The sequence below is a fragment of the Acanthochromis polyacanthus genome, chromosome 19, assembly GCF_021347895.1.
Source record: "Acanthochromis polyacanthus isolate Apoly-LR-REF ecotype Palm Island chromosome 19, KAUST_Apoly_ChrSc, whole genome shotgun sequence".
Lineage (NCBI taxonomy): Eukaryota > Metazoa > Chordata > Actinopteri > Pomacentridae > Acanthochromis > Acanthochromis polyacanthus.
The window spans coordinates 29452098-29468386 of NC_067131.1; the positions used below are offsets into that span (position 1 = coordinate 29452098).

General features: G+C 40.1%; 1 protein-coding gene across 3 annotated transcripts in view; it reads left to right on the forward strand.

The window, feature by feature from the left end:
• aatkb (apoptosis-associated tyrosine kinase b) overlaps positions 1 to 16289 on the forward strand; it is a 104439-nt gene that overhangs the window by 54932 nt on the left and 33218 nt on the right. For all 3 annotated transcript variants that reach the window (XM_051939796.1, XM_051939797.1, XM_051939798.1), the window contains one exon: positions 13457 to 13598. In XM_051939796.1, coding sequence (XP_051795756.1) covers positions 13457 to 13598 — 142 coding nt within the window. The remainder of the gene's footprint in view (positions 1 to 13456; positions 13599 to 16289) is intronic.

Below are 16289 nucleotides of genomic sequence, written 5' to 3' on the forward strand. Positions count from 1 at the left end.
ACATGGAGATAGTTAAATATCTAATAGTATGTAGAGACAAAATGATCAAAAACAGGACAGATCAGATACAAAATGAGAGCAGGGAGACAAAATAACGAGACAAAATGACCACAATGAGGCAGGAAAAGACAGAAATAAGAAAACTGAGATAGAAAATGTGAGAAATGATGCAATATGAGAAAAATGAGACGCAGAAGGGCAAAAAAACGAGGCATTGATGAGAGAGAAAACTTTAAACAGAGGAGCAAGTTGTTGGAAGACAGACTCTGTTTGCAGGAAAGAACAGTTTGAAAAACTTTGTTGGAATTTAGCTCACTGATGATGAAGGTTTGCTAGTTTGCAGCCTTAAATCCAAAGATGAGAGTCGCATCTCTGCTCTTGTCTGACTATTGCATGAAAGTGTTTCTCAAAAGATTCCTTCAAAGGAAAAAAACACATCAATAATTTTGATTCCTGCAGTAGCTGTAGATGAGGCTGCAAACAACCAAAACAAGGAGCAGAAGCAGAATCATCAAGAATGCATCTCAGATCAGATGATTTGCTTCTTGTCTATTTTAGATCATTTCCGTATTGTTGAGTGTTGGACTGTTTTCAGGAAAGAACAGCTTGAAAATGTCACTTTGGATTCTGGAAAGGCACATTTTTGGACCAAAAGGAACATCAGTCAGTTGAAGCGGCATCAAATATTCCTTATTTGGTAAATTTTACTGCAGGATTTACACTATTATTCAAAAGTTTGGGGTCACACAGACAATTTCATGATTTCCATGAAAGGTAGGAAAGAAAAGGAAAAGAAAAAGGTGTACATGAACTAAAGTTGCTCAATATTAGCTAAAGCTGACTAATCTTAGCCAAAATTGATATAATTAATTAAAGTTATTCTATATTAAAGTTGCTCTAAAAGAGTTGAAGTTGACCTACACTACCGTTCAAAAGTTTTCTAATCATCAATGAGCCTTTCATCACCATTAGCTAACACAATGTAGCATTAGAACACAGCAGTGATGGTTGCTGGAAATGTTCCTCTGTACCCCTATGGAGAAATTCCATCAAAAATCAGTCATTTACCACATTAACAATGTCTACACTGGATTTATCATTCATTTAATGTTATCTTCATTGAAAAAAACATTTTTTCTTTCAAAAATTAGGACAATTCTAAGTGACTCCAAACTTTTTAATGGTAGTGTATGTAGTGACTGTGTGTGTGTGATGTTCGTGTGTGAGTGTGTGAGTGACAGAGTGTGTGAGAGTGAAACCACATGTTGAATGGAAGGGCGAGCAGGGCCGTGTGAAGGTTTGGATCTGCAGCAGAGGGCGGGTGTTAGTGTGCTGTGTGTGTGTGTTAGCGTGTGTGTTGGTGTGCTGTGTGTGTGTTAGCGTGCTGTGTGTGTGTTAGCGTGTGTGTTGGTGTGCTGTGTGTGTGTTAGCGTGTGTGTTGGTGTGCTGTGTGTGTGTTAGCGTGTGTGTTGGTGTGCTGTGTGTGTGTTAGCGTGTGTGTTGGTGTGCTGTGTGTGTGTTAGCGTGTGTGTTGGTGTGCTGTGTGTGTGTTAACGTGTGTGTTAGTGTGCTGTGTGTGTGTTAGTGTGTGTGTTGGTGTGCGCGTGTGGACAGGATGAAGCGTGACATGGAGGTGTTTACGTGTGCATGTGTTTGTGTGGGTGTTACAGAGGGCTGCTGCAGGTCACATTTTTCCAGCGATGGGACTCTTCTGCTCCCCAGCTCCCATCTAAGACACTTTTATTCTGACATCCGGTCGGTGGACGAAGCCAGATTTCTCCTCGCTGTCGCTGTCGTCTTTCGACAGACTGAGAGAATGTTTGAGGAGCTCATCAGTGTAACATGAAAGAAACCTGAAGAAAGCCACAACATACAGAAAACACATAATAATGCACCTGAACCTGAGCTTCAAGGTGATTTTTTTAAAAAAAAACAGGAAAGTTAAAAGCAAAACTGTAAAACCTGACACTGATAAACTGTAAAAAAAAAAAAAAAAAAAAGATGGTGTCAAACCTGACTGTAAAGCTCTAGCACGCTGGGAAAAGAAATAAAAATATGATAAAAATACAAAAAAGTATATTGCGAGGCCTGGATCAGTGCTGATCATTAATGGGACATCCCCACTATTCTCATTTACAGTTTTATTCCAGTTTTTCATTCAGAGTTTCATTTGAATTAAACTAGATTAACATTTTTAATTACAGTATAGCACTGTAAGCCTTTTCTTTCCCCGCACCAAAAGCAATAAGCTGCTCATTTGTCCTTCAATATGTTTTTTAATTGGTGAAGGTTTACTCATTAAAAGTGGCAATTCCACATTTGTTCATGTTCTGTAATTCTGTATATATATTGCCCTTTTTGTAAACTTACTGGGAAACCAACAACATAACTTTGTGTTGATAAGAAACATCCAGAATATGGATAAATGGTTAATATTAAGGATTTTTTTTTTTGTTATTCCAAGCAACCTTTTAACAGTTAGTGTTGGGATTAGGTCTTATTTTTTGGACCCAAGCTTAAAACGGAACTTCTGTTTTTTTCAACCTGGGGTCTGTTTCCATATGTAATTTCATACATGTGAGTGATGGAGAAATGAATTTTCGACAGAAAACAAACAGAAAAAGCACGTTAGGGCGGACTTTGACACGGGGGGGCCAGCTGCCCCATACTTTTCGCTAGCTGAGCTGCGAGCTGAGCTGCTAAGCTGCCTGCCTGGCTAAATACTGGAGCTATGTCGAAAATTCATTTCTCCATCACTCACATGTATGAAATTACATATGGAAACAGACCCCAGGTTGAAAAAAACAGAAGTTCCCCTTTAAGTAAAAGTAACACTACAGCAAATATATCTCCATTATAAGGAAACGTACTGCATGAGAAGTAAAAGAACAAAAAATGAGGTGTCCCTTTGACTGATATATTCATATATGTTTGATTATTAATAAGTGCATTACTCTTGCAGCTGCTGCAGGTTTGAACTACTTTCTGTCCAGTTTTTATATTCAGGGACAGACGATAAATCCAAAGGCTCCAAACATGAGTCATGGGAAGAGAAAGAAAAAGAAAAACTCAGATGCACAAATCTGTTCCCAGTTTTTGGACTTGACTGTTGGATCATTCAAACGTTTATTGAAATGAAACCATGTGTGAAATTTCGAGGGGAAAAAAAAATCACTTTTTGGTGGAGCTGAAATGTGGATCAACTTTGTGAAAGAAGCCAGGCCTGGAAAACCCTGGTTTAATCTTTAATATGTGTTTTATTCTAACAGCTTTTTATGCAGTCTTTTGTCATCTTAAAGATACTTTAAGTTGTTAAGATTAATGCAGGAGAGTAGAAAGCATAACACACTGCCTGTCCAAAACAGTTGCCCACTCTAGTACTTCACTGGACCACCTTTATCTCTGAGAACTACACACATTTGCCTTAGCATTGTTCCAATAAGCTTCTGCAATGTCACAGCATTTATTTCTGTCCAGAGTTGCAACAATTTTCTACCAAGATCTTATATTGATGATGGGAGAGTCGGACAAAGTCTTCTCCAGAACATCCCAAATATTCTCAGTGGTTCTAAGGTCTGGACTCTGTGGAGGACAATCCATCTCATGCTCCCTGATCCACTCATTCTCAATGTGAGCCCCATGAATCCTGGCATCATCATCTTGGAACGTGCCCATGCCATCAGGGAAGAAAAACTCCATTGATGGAAAGACCTGCTCATTCAGTATCTTCAGGTATCAGCTGACCTCTTTCTCTGGGAACATAATGTTGGTGAACCTGATCAACCCCAGATCATAACTCTAACCCCCACAGGCTGGTAGACACTAGCCATGATGAGTTCATCACTTCATCCACCTCTCTTCTTACCCTGATGCCCCCATCACTCTGGAACAGGGTGAATCTGGACTTATCAGACCACATGACCTTCTTCCAATCTTTATGCTCCACAGCAAACTGAAGCCTTTTATTCTGATTAGCCTCACTGATCAGTGGTTTTCTTAGAGCTACAGCTGCTTAGTCCCAATCCTTTGAGTTCCCTTCACATTGTGAGTGTGTAAATGCTCTTACTTTCACTATTAAACATAGTCGTGAGTTCTACTGTTGATTTCCTATGATCATCTAAGAGTTTGTTCCTCAAAGATGATGGTTCTCCACTATCCTTCAGGTTTTAATAATTCGTTGGACAGAAACTACTAATCTGAATTTAGTAGTTTCAAAAATCTCCTTAGTTATTTTCTTTGCTGATGCAGGCCAATAATTTGAACCTTTTGAGACAGATTAACATCCTTTCCATGACCACAGGATATGTCTTCCAACATGGTTGTTTAAGAAATGAGAAGCTCCTCACTGCATCAGCTAGGGTTAAAGAAATTGTTGCAGCTGAAATGTATTCACTGCAGTAATAATCCAATGGAGGGCTCTTACCTGTTTCCTCAGTTAAATCCAAGTGGCGACTTTTTTTTGGACAGGCAGTGTATTTCCCACTGGAATGCACTCAAGCATAGCATTAGAGTTACTTTCCAGCTCTGCACATTTGCTTTTCATACTTCTTTCCTTATTTTTTGGCTGCAGGGGGATTATATTTTAGATTTGTGTGTTATTTCTTCCCTTTGTGGGATCCTTCCTGCCTTTTCCCTCCACTCTGACAGATGTCAACTTGCTCTGGCAGCCACTTCTGACTAATTAAATTCAAAGAAGTCGCTCTTAATATTCTTCCTTTCTGTTCGGTTCCTTTTGAAGCACAATCTAATTAACACACAATAGGAGATCTTCCTTGGCAGAGACGTGAGTGTGACACCGATCCTTCTAATCCACTCAGAGTTGTGAGGACTTATTGATCGCCGGTGCCACTCAGGGCCTGTGAAGCTGAGCGATCGGATCAGATTGCACTAAATCGCCTCTCTCCCCTCTGTCTGCTGTCTTATGAATGTGCTCATTGTCGATTTTGTGTGAAAATATTTCCAAAAGAGGACATTGTCTGTGAGTTAAAAGAAGCTCTTCCCTGTTTCCAACACCAGCAGGCTTATCTGTGAAACACAGGATTGAGCTTCATGTAATCTCAGAGCTAATAATCTCTGGACATGACAGACCGGCTTTGTTTACACTGTGACTCTCCAGCAGTCTCACAAACAGCTCAGCCGAGCCAGGACAGCTTGCTTCAAAATATCATCAGCTTTCTGCCTTTTATTAGGCGGTGCTTTTAAATATCACACACAAATTACAGTGTTCTGCTGCTGAATGTTCATAAAACAGACAGTAACGCTGTGAATCCAACAAGTACAGGTGTGTAAATCATACTGGAAACAGTGGCGGAGCTTCCATGGGGGCACAGGGGGCAGTGGCCCCCCCGTGATCTGACTGGCCACCCCATGTGCCAGCCCAAAATTTTTGTAGGAAATTTACATTACTGATACTCCCATTTCCGACGCTCCTGAACGCAAATCTGTTGTCCGACTGCACCTGAATGCATCAATGACATAAGTTTGATCTTTTGATTATATTTCGTTGGGATTTCGAGAAGCTTTGAAGATGTTTCCTGACGCCAGAGGAGAAGACGAGCAGCTTTGTACCTTTGCGGTAAGAAGACTGTGGCCGTTTCTCAGTACGTAACTGTCCGTACCTGGTTCTCACGTACTCGCGAAACGTCATCATCAAGACTGCATCAGACCAGACTAGTGTGCACAGATATGAATCAGTCGATAGGACCATAGATATGAATCAATAGATAGGACCATAGGTTTGAATCAGTAGAAAGATATTTATCTCTGGCTGCAGCTCCCAGTGTACAGGAGGATTTTATTATAGGAAGTCAGACACAGTCACAGAGAGAAACATTAGACCTCATACTGAAACGGAGCTACAGCTCTGTGTCTTGTAGAAGATTTATTTTCAAAGCTACATGTATGACGATAATAATCCATGTCAGACCAGACCTCATTAGTACTTCCACTAGGTTGGCTAACTTCCGGCCACTCCAGGGATGCTGTTGTCGGTTTTGTAGCCAGAATATGGATTAATTTTTTGTTTGGGCTCGACAAAGGCGATAACAAAAATATTCAGAGCAAATGGAGCAGCTAGCTAATGCTTATTACAGTTTGTTTACATTTAGAAATGGATTTCCCTTTAATGATGTTCAAATCTTTGAGTGTTTTTTTGATGTAGGTTTCTAAATGTTTTCTGACACTCGGCCCCAAAGATTAAAACCTTCTACGGCTCACAAGATGCAACAATTCACACATTATCAACTATCTTTCTGACTAAACTAAGAAAAAAAGTGAAAAACTGTCTGATTCCTGCATCGTGAATGTAAATCTTTTTGGTTTTATGACAGTAAACTGAATATATTTGGATTTGACATTTTATAAAACAAAACAAGAAATGAATTACTGGAGAAAACAATCAACAGATGAATGGACGAAGAAAATGTGTTTTCCAACATATATGTCTGAATTCCTCCAACATTACAAGATACATACAATTTACATTAAATTTTATTTATAGAACGCCAATTACAGGTCAAATTGTCTCAAGACGCTTTATTTTAAGTATTTTTGTCATATTTAAAATATGACAAAGTAAGAAATTTAAACCTCTTGACTAATCCAATTTATTGTTTGGTTTTTAAGAGACTAATGGACAATTAAAATAACTTTCTCCACTAACACTAATAAACATGAGGTCAAATAGAAGGAACAGTTTTAAATCCTGCAGTCCCATGACGACAAGAATAAAGTTTGTCAACTAAAACTAAATCTGCTGCTGGATTCCATTAAAGTCTTAATAAATGATAGTAAAGTGTGATACTAAAGGTTTGTGGTGCTAAAAATCTCAAAGTAAAGATATCAAGTTGAACATCTGGATGGAGGCTGATAAAAGTTGACCTCCCTTCATTTCTCTAGAGCCAACTCCATGGATTTTAGGGATGCTGGTTAAAGACCTGCTCTTCTAGTCTTCTTCCTTCTAGTCGCTGTAAAAAGTCACTCCATCCTCGCCAACTTCAACACCTCTTCATGACAACTTGTTCTGCCTCTGACCTGGTGGAAACTCCAGAAACTCGGGAAAACCCGTCGAGACTCGGATTTTCGAAAAACTCGTCGGGCGGGGGAAGGTGTGGTGGGCGGTGGGGGAGTAGAGGGGGGAAGTGGGGGAGTAGAGGGGGGAGACTGTCACCCACCTCTCCACCTACACTCCGCTTTGGCTCCGCCCATGTGGTCACTTTATTAGGAACAGAAACTATGATGTCAAAGGGACGACGAATGTCTTTTGTTTTATCTAATCTGTAGCTCAGTGAGCTAAGGGTTTGCCTATGGAGCTGTAGGTTGCTGGTTCAAGACTAGACCCTGCTTAAATTTTCTGAAAAACTTAGACAAAGACAAAAAAACTACCAGTGGTGGGTCTTGATCCTGCTGCCTTCCACTTGGTAGTCTCTCTTCTTACCCCCTAAGCTACTTGCTCAGATACTAATCCTTCTTTTTTGGTTGATGCTACGGGTACGGACATCTGTACTAGAGGTACGGACCCGTTAAGGTCACTGAAGAGCTGGCGCCGGTTAACTACTATTTGCTGCACATTACAGGCAGTTTATATGAATGACTTTGACGGCGAACATTGTATAATTTAACCAAAAATACACCGTCTCCTCTCACACTTTAGACATTGCAGTTTTTACGCTTTTAGACGCCGTATATAAATTGTTTGAAGTCCAGTTCCTATTAAGTAGTTTACCGCGTTCAGCGGTGGAAGCGGCTGACGAACTCCATTGCAAATGTTCCCATTTAATTTCGGACGCTAATTTACAAGATAAAGTTAAGGATGTCGAATATGAAACAAACACTCGTGAATGGTGAGGAGCAGCTCTTTAATTCGGCATGAATTAAAAAAAACCCACAAACTCGATTTACTGTGATATTGTGAGATTTGTTTGTGGTTATGTAACTTAGTCATTCAACAGAGTCCGCTAACATTAAAGTGACTGACGTGCAGTGTCTGTGTTGACAGACGTAGAAAATACGTCATGGTTTTGTTTAGGTTGTTATTATGTAATAGTCTGTCGCTACTTTTGAAGGTAAAAAAATACTTGTAGTTTGCTGGCTGTTAGTTCTGCCATTTGTTTTGTTTGCTGTTTGTGCTTTATTAGAACAGGGTCACGTGAATAAAAAGTTTTGCTATTTTTAATAGTAGTGCTGATTTCAACCCCCAAATCGCTGTCCGTGAAAAAGTCAGATAATGATATTTATAAGACATTATGCATGATAGAAAAGAGAACAGCAGATGACTGACATGACAGACTCGGCACGCAGATTCACCTCGAATCACGGAAGCGCCTTCATCACTCAGATTACCAAACCGGCTCATTAATATTTATGTACGTCGGATTACCAGCCAATCACAAGCGTGTTCATCAGCCGGCTCATTAATATTCATGTACATCTCATTAATATTTATGAGAAGGGAAAGTGCCGTATCCGTAGGCCACAGGCTACGGGTACGGGTCCGTATCTGTAGACACTACCTTCTTTTTTTGGCGTATATGTCATCTATTTTTTGTCATTTTTGAGGTTTTTTTTTAACTCGAGTCTCGTTTCGACCGTTTTTCTCAGGAGGTTGGACTTCAGCCTTTGTGCTGGAGGGTTGAACCCTCAGTTCCAAGACTTTCAAAAGCCTCCACACCTCCCAAGTCCTCAGGACCTGAGCTTTCAACAGTCTGAGGGCTGAAATTTTCTAAGTCCCACAGTAGATCTCTGTTAGTTTGAACCTTTAGACCAGTGTTCGGCAATTGGCGGCCCGCGGGCCAAAACTGGCCCGTCAGGAATAATATCTGGCCCGCCAGATGATTTTGAAAATTTGATTTATTTTTTCAATGTTTGAGATTATTAAAAATGAAGAATCGATCGCACCCATATACCGTGTTTCCACCCGCTGGCTCCAGGAGCTAGTGCTAGTTCAGAGCTATTTCCGCGTTCGTGCTACTGGTCAGGCAGTTGTACCAGCCAGATTTCACTGAGCAACAGTGTGTTCAAAACATGTGTGTGTCTCGGGAGTCAATTTTAATACATCTGTGATCAAAATTGAGACGTGTGTCCCAAGCAGCGGCGATCAGCCCCCCCCCCCCTGCTCGCGGAATCGGAGCGCACCCCCCCGCAGGTTGGCCCGCTGTTCGATTGTTTACACAAATTTTGGCCCGAAGCCACATCTAATTGCCGACCCCTGCTTTAGACAGTCTGAGGACTGAAGTTTTAAAAGTTTCTCAGTACTTCTGTGCTAGTTTGAACTTTGTGGTTAACAGAAGCCTTAAAACTTGTGACCATGAGTCTTGATTTCACATTCAGACCATCCATCTGAGTTCTTCTCAGACCTTCACCTGTGGGTTCTTTAGAAATCCTGAACAAACTTTGATTCTCTTCACTGAACAGTAAAGTTTGTGGAGATCAGAAGGTAACATTAGTTTGATCGATGCCTAGTAGACTTTATCTGGAAAGCAGTTTTCTGAAATGAGCTCTTAGTAAATCTGTCCACAGTCAAACCAAGAACACAGAAAGAGGAAATGTTTGAAGAAACAACTTAATGTTTTCATTTCAGACTAGAAAACGCTTTAAGACCTTTATCTGTTTTTGCTCTATTTCATCGTTTTATCGTCTCTTCTGTTTAATTTGATCTTCTAAAGGCTAACTGGTGTCTTTTCAAATGTTTTGTCTTTAGTTTGATTCTTCTTAAATGTTTAGTTTTGCTCTTTTCTCACCTTTTATTCTTTTCTAATGTCTGATTTGATTTTGAAATGTTTTGTCTTTTTAAAGGTTAAATAATCTAATTACCGTATTTTCACGACCAAAAGGCGCACTGTACCAAAAGGCGCAGTCTCAGTTATGTGTGCCATTACTGTATTTAACACACACATAAGGCGCACCTGATTATATGGCGAGGGTTTTATATACAATCCACGCCCACACTTCCCCCTTTAACGTTCTCATGGTGTCCTCTACTACGTCGGCCTTACAACAACAACACACACACAAGCATACAAGTGTGCGTATTTAAAAATAGAGCGGGAGCAAAACTGAGTTTGGTTGTGCTTTATTTAAGTATTGATTACAGAGTACTAACATTTTTTAATCATCAATAGTCGCGGGCATGGTAAAACACAGATAAAACAAGCACACAAGTGTGCGTATTTAAAAATAGAGCAGGAGCAAAACTGAGTTTGGTTGTGCTTTATTTAAGTATTGATTACAGAGTACTAACATTTTTTTAATCATCAATAGTCGCGGGCATGGTAAAACACAGATAAAACAAGCACACAAGTGTGCGTATTTAAAAATAGAGCCGGAGCAAAACTGAGTTTGGTTGTGCTTTATTTAAGTATTGATTACAAAGTACTAACATTTTTTTAATCATCAATAGTCGCGGGCATGGTAAAACACACGGATTAAACAAGCACACAAGTGTGCGTATTTAAAAATAGAGCGGGAGCAAAACTGAGTTTGGTATTCACATTTTTTTTTTACCGGTAATCGTCATCAATCAAACCCATGGAAGTCCTCATCCTCTGTTTCTGAATTGAACAGCTGCGCTAAACCTCCATCAAGCATGCCAGGCTCACTTTCTTCACTCTCAGAGTCACTTTCCGTGCCGTGCGGCGCCTCGGAAATGATGCCGGCTTTTGCGAAAGCTCGAACAACAGTGCCAGCAGACACGTTAGCCCAAGCATCTACAGTCCATTGGCAAATTGTGGCGTAACTCGCCCGGAGCTGCCTTCCACTCTTAGTGAAACTGTGGTCTCCATCGGTCATCCATCGCTCCCACGCCGCTCGCAGCCTTACTTTGAACGGCCGGTTCACACCGATGTCCAGCGGTTGGAGTTCCTTTGTCAGGCCTCCCGGAATGACAGCAAGCTCAGAGTTCATTTGCTTCACTTGTTTTTTCACATTGGCTGTGAGATGGGCACGCATAGAGTCACAGATCAATAGCGATGGTGATGCGTGGAAAAAACCACCTGGTCTACGTCCGCCTTACAACAACAACACACAGGACGCACTGCACCATAGGGCGCGCCGCACAATTTGAAGAAAATCTAAGACTTTTATGTGCGCCTTATAGTCGTGAAAATACGGTAAATGTTTTGTATTTTTAAAAACATGTTTAATACTCTTCTTGTTTAATTGTAGTTTTTCAATGTTTTATCTAAAATATTTCATCTTTAATGTTTAATATTTTTGTTTAAAAATGTTTTTTAATTTCATAATTACATGTTTTGTATCTTCTGTTTAATTATGATTAAATATTTTGTCTGTTTAATATAATTTAATTGTATTTAATGTTTAATTTTAAGTTTTGTATTAAATGTTTTCTTCCTTTAATTGCTTTTTTAAAATGTAAAACACATTTAAACACATTAAAGAGGATTTTACTGCTGGTAGTGATGTTACGCTCGAGCCAGTTTGCTCGACACAGTGCCGAGCTTTTGAAGCGAAAGTGTTCCGAGACGGTGTTTCGATCCCTGCTTCCGCACGCCCACAATCACGTGACTATCGAGAGCAAGGCCTCGTTATGTCACATCGCGTGTCGCGGTGCTTCGTGTGAACTTTGAAGGGGTCGGACATTTCAATCTGTCCAGGTCTTAAAAGGCAAAGGGGTTTGATTCACTCCTCAAATTGTGGGTTTTTGAGAGGAGGAGATCACGCTAGCGCATTTGCCATTTGTCATTTTGAGAGAAGTTAAGGAGGGTATACATTTAGTTAGAATTTAGTTTAGATATATCTAGTTGCATTTCATACATTAAATAACACACAGATACATATGCATAGATTCATTCATACACACATAGATTCACACATACACAACACACATTCATTCATAGAAACACACTACACATATATTCACACAAACATACATATATAACGTTTTAAAACATTTATTGCAAGTACAAAGCAGTGTGAGACAAGCAGTCCTGAGGCCTTTTCATTTTTTTCCACTTGGATGCAGTTCTGACACAGGACCAGCAGATGTCACTCTTCTGGTTGTGTCAAATGCTTCGAAGCAATGTGTCATTCTTGAAGCAGATGTGTCAAAGTGGTTCACTGCTTCATGAAGCTTCGATTTCACCATCACTAACTGCTGGAAGCTGCAAGCCAATACCGAAAGAACAAACTAAAGCCGAACCCGGTTCAGTGAAGAGAAGCAGAAGAAATGTTTGACTGCAGACATAAAGCAGGAAGACACTGAGCTGCTCAGGTGTTCCTGATGACACCAAGCAGCCACCTGGACAGCCAATAGGAACACAGCTTACCTAAACTTAGATACCTGAAATCTCTGAGTTTTCACACAAAGAACGCCTAAACATGTCAAACTGGTTCCATAGTAGAACCTTCACTGTAAAAACGTCATAGTATGGTGTGTTGCTCAAAAACATTACAACGAGCTGTCTAGGGTCACAACACAAAAACAGGACAAACGCTGGTTTCCAGGGGGTTAGGAGGCTATTTATTAGAAAGAGTAAGTTTACAACAACACAACATGTGAGCAGAAAAATCACAAAGTCTGTCTTTAGTTCAGCTGACAATATGAGTTTTTGTCTTTTTTATTGACCAAATGTTTCAGGAAGTAGATGAAGAATAAATAAAGCTCTCATGTAGAAGTCCAACTTATTTTGGATCCTTGTGGACAGTTTAATCTTAGAGCTTGTAAAGCTGTTGAGTTTTTAGAGTCACATGGATTGTTTTGACATTTAAGGTTCCACGGCAATGGTCCCACCAAGTTTGAGGTCAATCGGGTGAACAGTTGTCAAGAAAACTAAAGAGCACACATACACACACACACACAAAATTCTTTATTTGTGAGATGAAGAAAGTTTAAGGAGTTCCTACCCTACTTTTCCACCAACTTTCATGAATTTCAGCCTGGTAGTTTTTGCGTCATCAAGAACACTAGACATAGTGTATATACCACAATAAATAAACATTAGATATTAAGTTGAAACACGAATAAGTCATGCGATTGCATCTGTTAGAGATGTTTTGTCCCAAAGTCAGCACAAAGACAAAGCTGCTGGTGTAATATTATAATGTATGGACTGAATTCAGCCTTGACCTTCATCAGTGTTAGCTTTGTTTTCATTATTATGAAAAGAAACCGCCATGATTTAATTTACATGCATTAGCGCACAGCAAATTTCCATCTTGAATATTTTCCTCACATTACAAAACACAAGGGAGTCTCTGGAGAGGCTTCGCTCTAATGCGCTGTAATGCATGCTGGGAAAGTGTGCTAATATGCTAGTTTTGTTTTCTAAGAGTTGAGTGAACTCTCAGCTGTACGTTCTAGTCGAAACACCCCGAGTTAGATGGAAGCGAACAAGTAAAAACTTCTTTTAATGTTCATTTTTGCAGAGTTACCGAACCAGCTGTCAGTCTAACACAAGCAACCTTTTCCTTTCCATGACCGCTTTGTTTGTTTGTGTTGCAGGAATTCAAGAATGTGGATGGGGAGGAGTACCACGCAGACATGTCCACCTTGGCCTCGCCGGCCTCCCAGGGCAGCCCGGACGTCTACATCCTGCCGCTTACCGAGGTTTCCCTGCCAGTCGCCAAGCAACCAGCTCGATCAGGTGAGTCTGACTTCATAAACTCTGTTGGTTCTTCATACAGATCCATCTACTGCAGCCAGTCGAGTTTTATTATGTAGGGAAGTCCTCCACTCTCAACATCACACAAATGGGAAGCTCTCACTCAAATTCACTCAAATGTAGATGATATTTCTTTATTTTCAGTGATGCAGTGTTAAAAAATGTATTCTGAGAATTGTACGGACAATTTTAAAGAGCTTCATTCTTCTGCTTTTGGAGGTTTTTCAGTTCCTTAATTGGAATTTATAACTGTTCTTTGTGCATGTAGCTGGTCTGCAAAGTTACACCAAAAAGAATTTTCTTCTCATGATGTAAATCCTGCTTTTTACCTGCACGAAACACCTTGTTTAACATCCGGGTTTTTCTTCTGTGACTTATCGATGTCATCGTGTAACTCATTTGCATAACTACCAGTTTGTTTGGTTCTTAAATTAAAAGCTATGTCTTTATACTCACAAATCTGATGTTATAGTACCAAATCGACGTTGCCTTCTCAGTTGACAACACTTTTATGCGAGTGTAGAAGTCTTTTTTGTTTTGTTTTGGGGTTTTTTGCAAAATTGAGCACGAGTTTTGTTTAAATTTTCTAATAAAAAATGTGTGTAAAATATGTTGAAATCGTAAAGTTATGTTAACTGAAATTTAGAATACTTGCAGGATCTCGCCATTCTTTATTCACGCTTTTTATTAATACTTGTTTAGTCCCTCTTAAAAATGCAACTGTTGGAACCTTGTCGATTTCTTGGCCACAGGTTGGTGCTTTTTCTCGCTAAAATCTTGACCAAGCTGCTTTTGTTTTGTCTATAGCAGTCCTTTCCAGTGAATACAGAGTACCAAACTATTGATTTCAGTCTAAAATACTCCCACACATTCAATAATCACATTGGTGAGTTTTATTCCTTCTTTGCAACACACCATAGTCCTCATTAATTACATCATGTCACAGAGTCGCCCATCTTTACCATAGTCACCGACTGCAGTTTGATGTTTTTGTTTTTCTTGGGAACAGTTTATCCAAATGGCTTCAAAATCTACACTGCATTTACAAGGTTCCACAGCAATAGTCCCACCAAGTTTGAGATCGATTCGGTGAATAGTTGTCAGGAAAGCTAAAGAACACACACACACACACCCACCCACAAATTGTCATTTATTAGTGAGATCAGAAAAGCTTAAGGAGTTCATGCTCGACTTTTCCACCAACTTTTATGAAATTCAGTCTGGCAGTTTTTGCATCTTCAAGAACAGTCAACATTGTGTATATACCAGAATAAATAAACATTAGATATTAAGTTCAACCACGAAAAACTCATGTGATTGCTGCACAAGGACAAAGCTGCTGGTGTCATATTGTAATGCAAGGACTGAATGATCAGCTGCAGCCTTCATCACTGTTACCAAGTTCGAGGTCGATCAAATGAACAGTTGTCAAGAAAACTGAAGAACAGACACACACACATAGATGATTCTTCATTTATTAGTGATGCTATCACTTTTGACAGGCTCGTTCGTGCCTTCTAACTCACACATGTCGTCCTTCGTTGATGCAAACCTCGCTGAAGCTTTGCAGAAGTGCCAGAGTGTTACGTTTGCAGGGTGTGAGAGTGAGAGTGAGAGTGAGGAGAGTTGTGTGTCCCTGGAGTGAACGCCGCCCTGACAACGGCCTCGGTCAGCCGGGCCTCCACCTATCCCACAATCCCTCGCTGCAGGTCCCAGCAGAATGAACTCTTTAACTTTCTCCCACAAACATCTGCCCGTTGCGTAATCGCGTCCAGGCGGCCAGCCTACGCTGCTGTTTGTCGGTATGCGAGGCATGCGGGAGCACAAAACCCCAGTGAGAGTATTCCTGCTTCGCTCTTTCTTTCTGTAGCGTCTGCTGCTGTGTGACAATAGTCCTCGTTGTGCGTTGATGGATCCGATGCTGCCCGATAAACTTACCGGAGTGTGGTGAGACATAACGGATCTGACCCGCTCAAACAGATGCAAATGTGCAAAACTTAAAGGGCTTTTTCACCAGAATCACAAAGAACATGCTCTCTGTCTTATTCCTGCAGATTGCTTTTATTTCAACTGAAGGAGGTCAAAGCGAGAAATGTTACTAGAATTTCATCTGTGGTGCTACATCTGTTAAGAAAACCAATGAAATCGTTTCTGGTGGGAGAAGTTTCAAACCAAAAAAAGGATTATTTTCACAAAGATGGCTGTAAAATAGTTTTTTATAGGCTTTTCTTGTGTGTCCGCCAAGAAAACAACCGGACTTGTGTGGTTAGAATTCACACGAGGGTATTTTAACCGAAACCATGATCTTTTTTAAACTTAGCCAGGGAGTTTTGTAGCACAAATAAAAGCAAAATGTGACAGAAAACACCGCAAAGTGTAAAAACAAAAGGTCCCACACTGGATTCCAACTCCAGCCTCCATGGAGTTTGGTAAATCCCACCAACACCTCTTTATTGTTCCTGTTTTCATGCCAAAAACAAAGCAAACGCTCAAGTTATGCAGTGTGGATGTAGGCGAATAAAGGCAAGTGCATTTTATATATCACATTTAAAACACAATGCAATTCTAATTTCAATGAAAAGGACATTAAAGTGTTTAAAAAGAAGGAAAAGCTGCCTAAAACTGCATGGATGCAACCAAACTTTAATATATTACTCAATCTTTGTTTTGTTT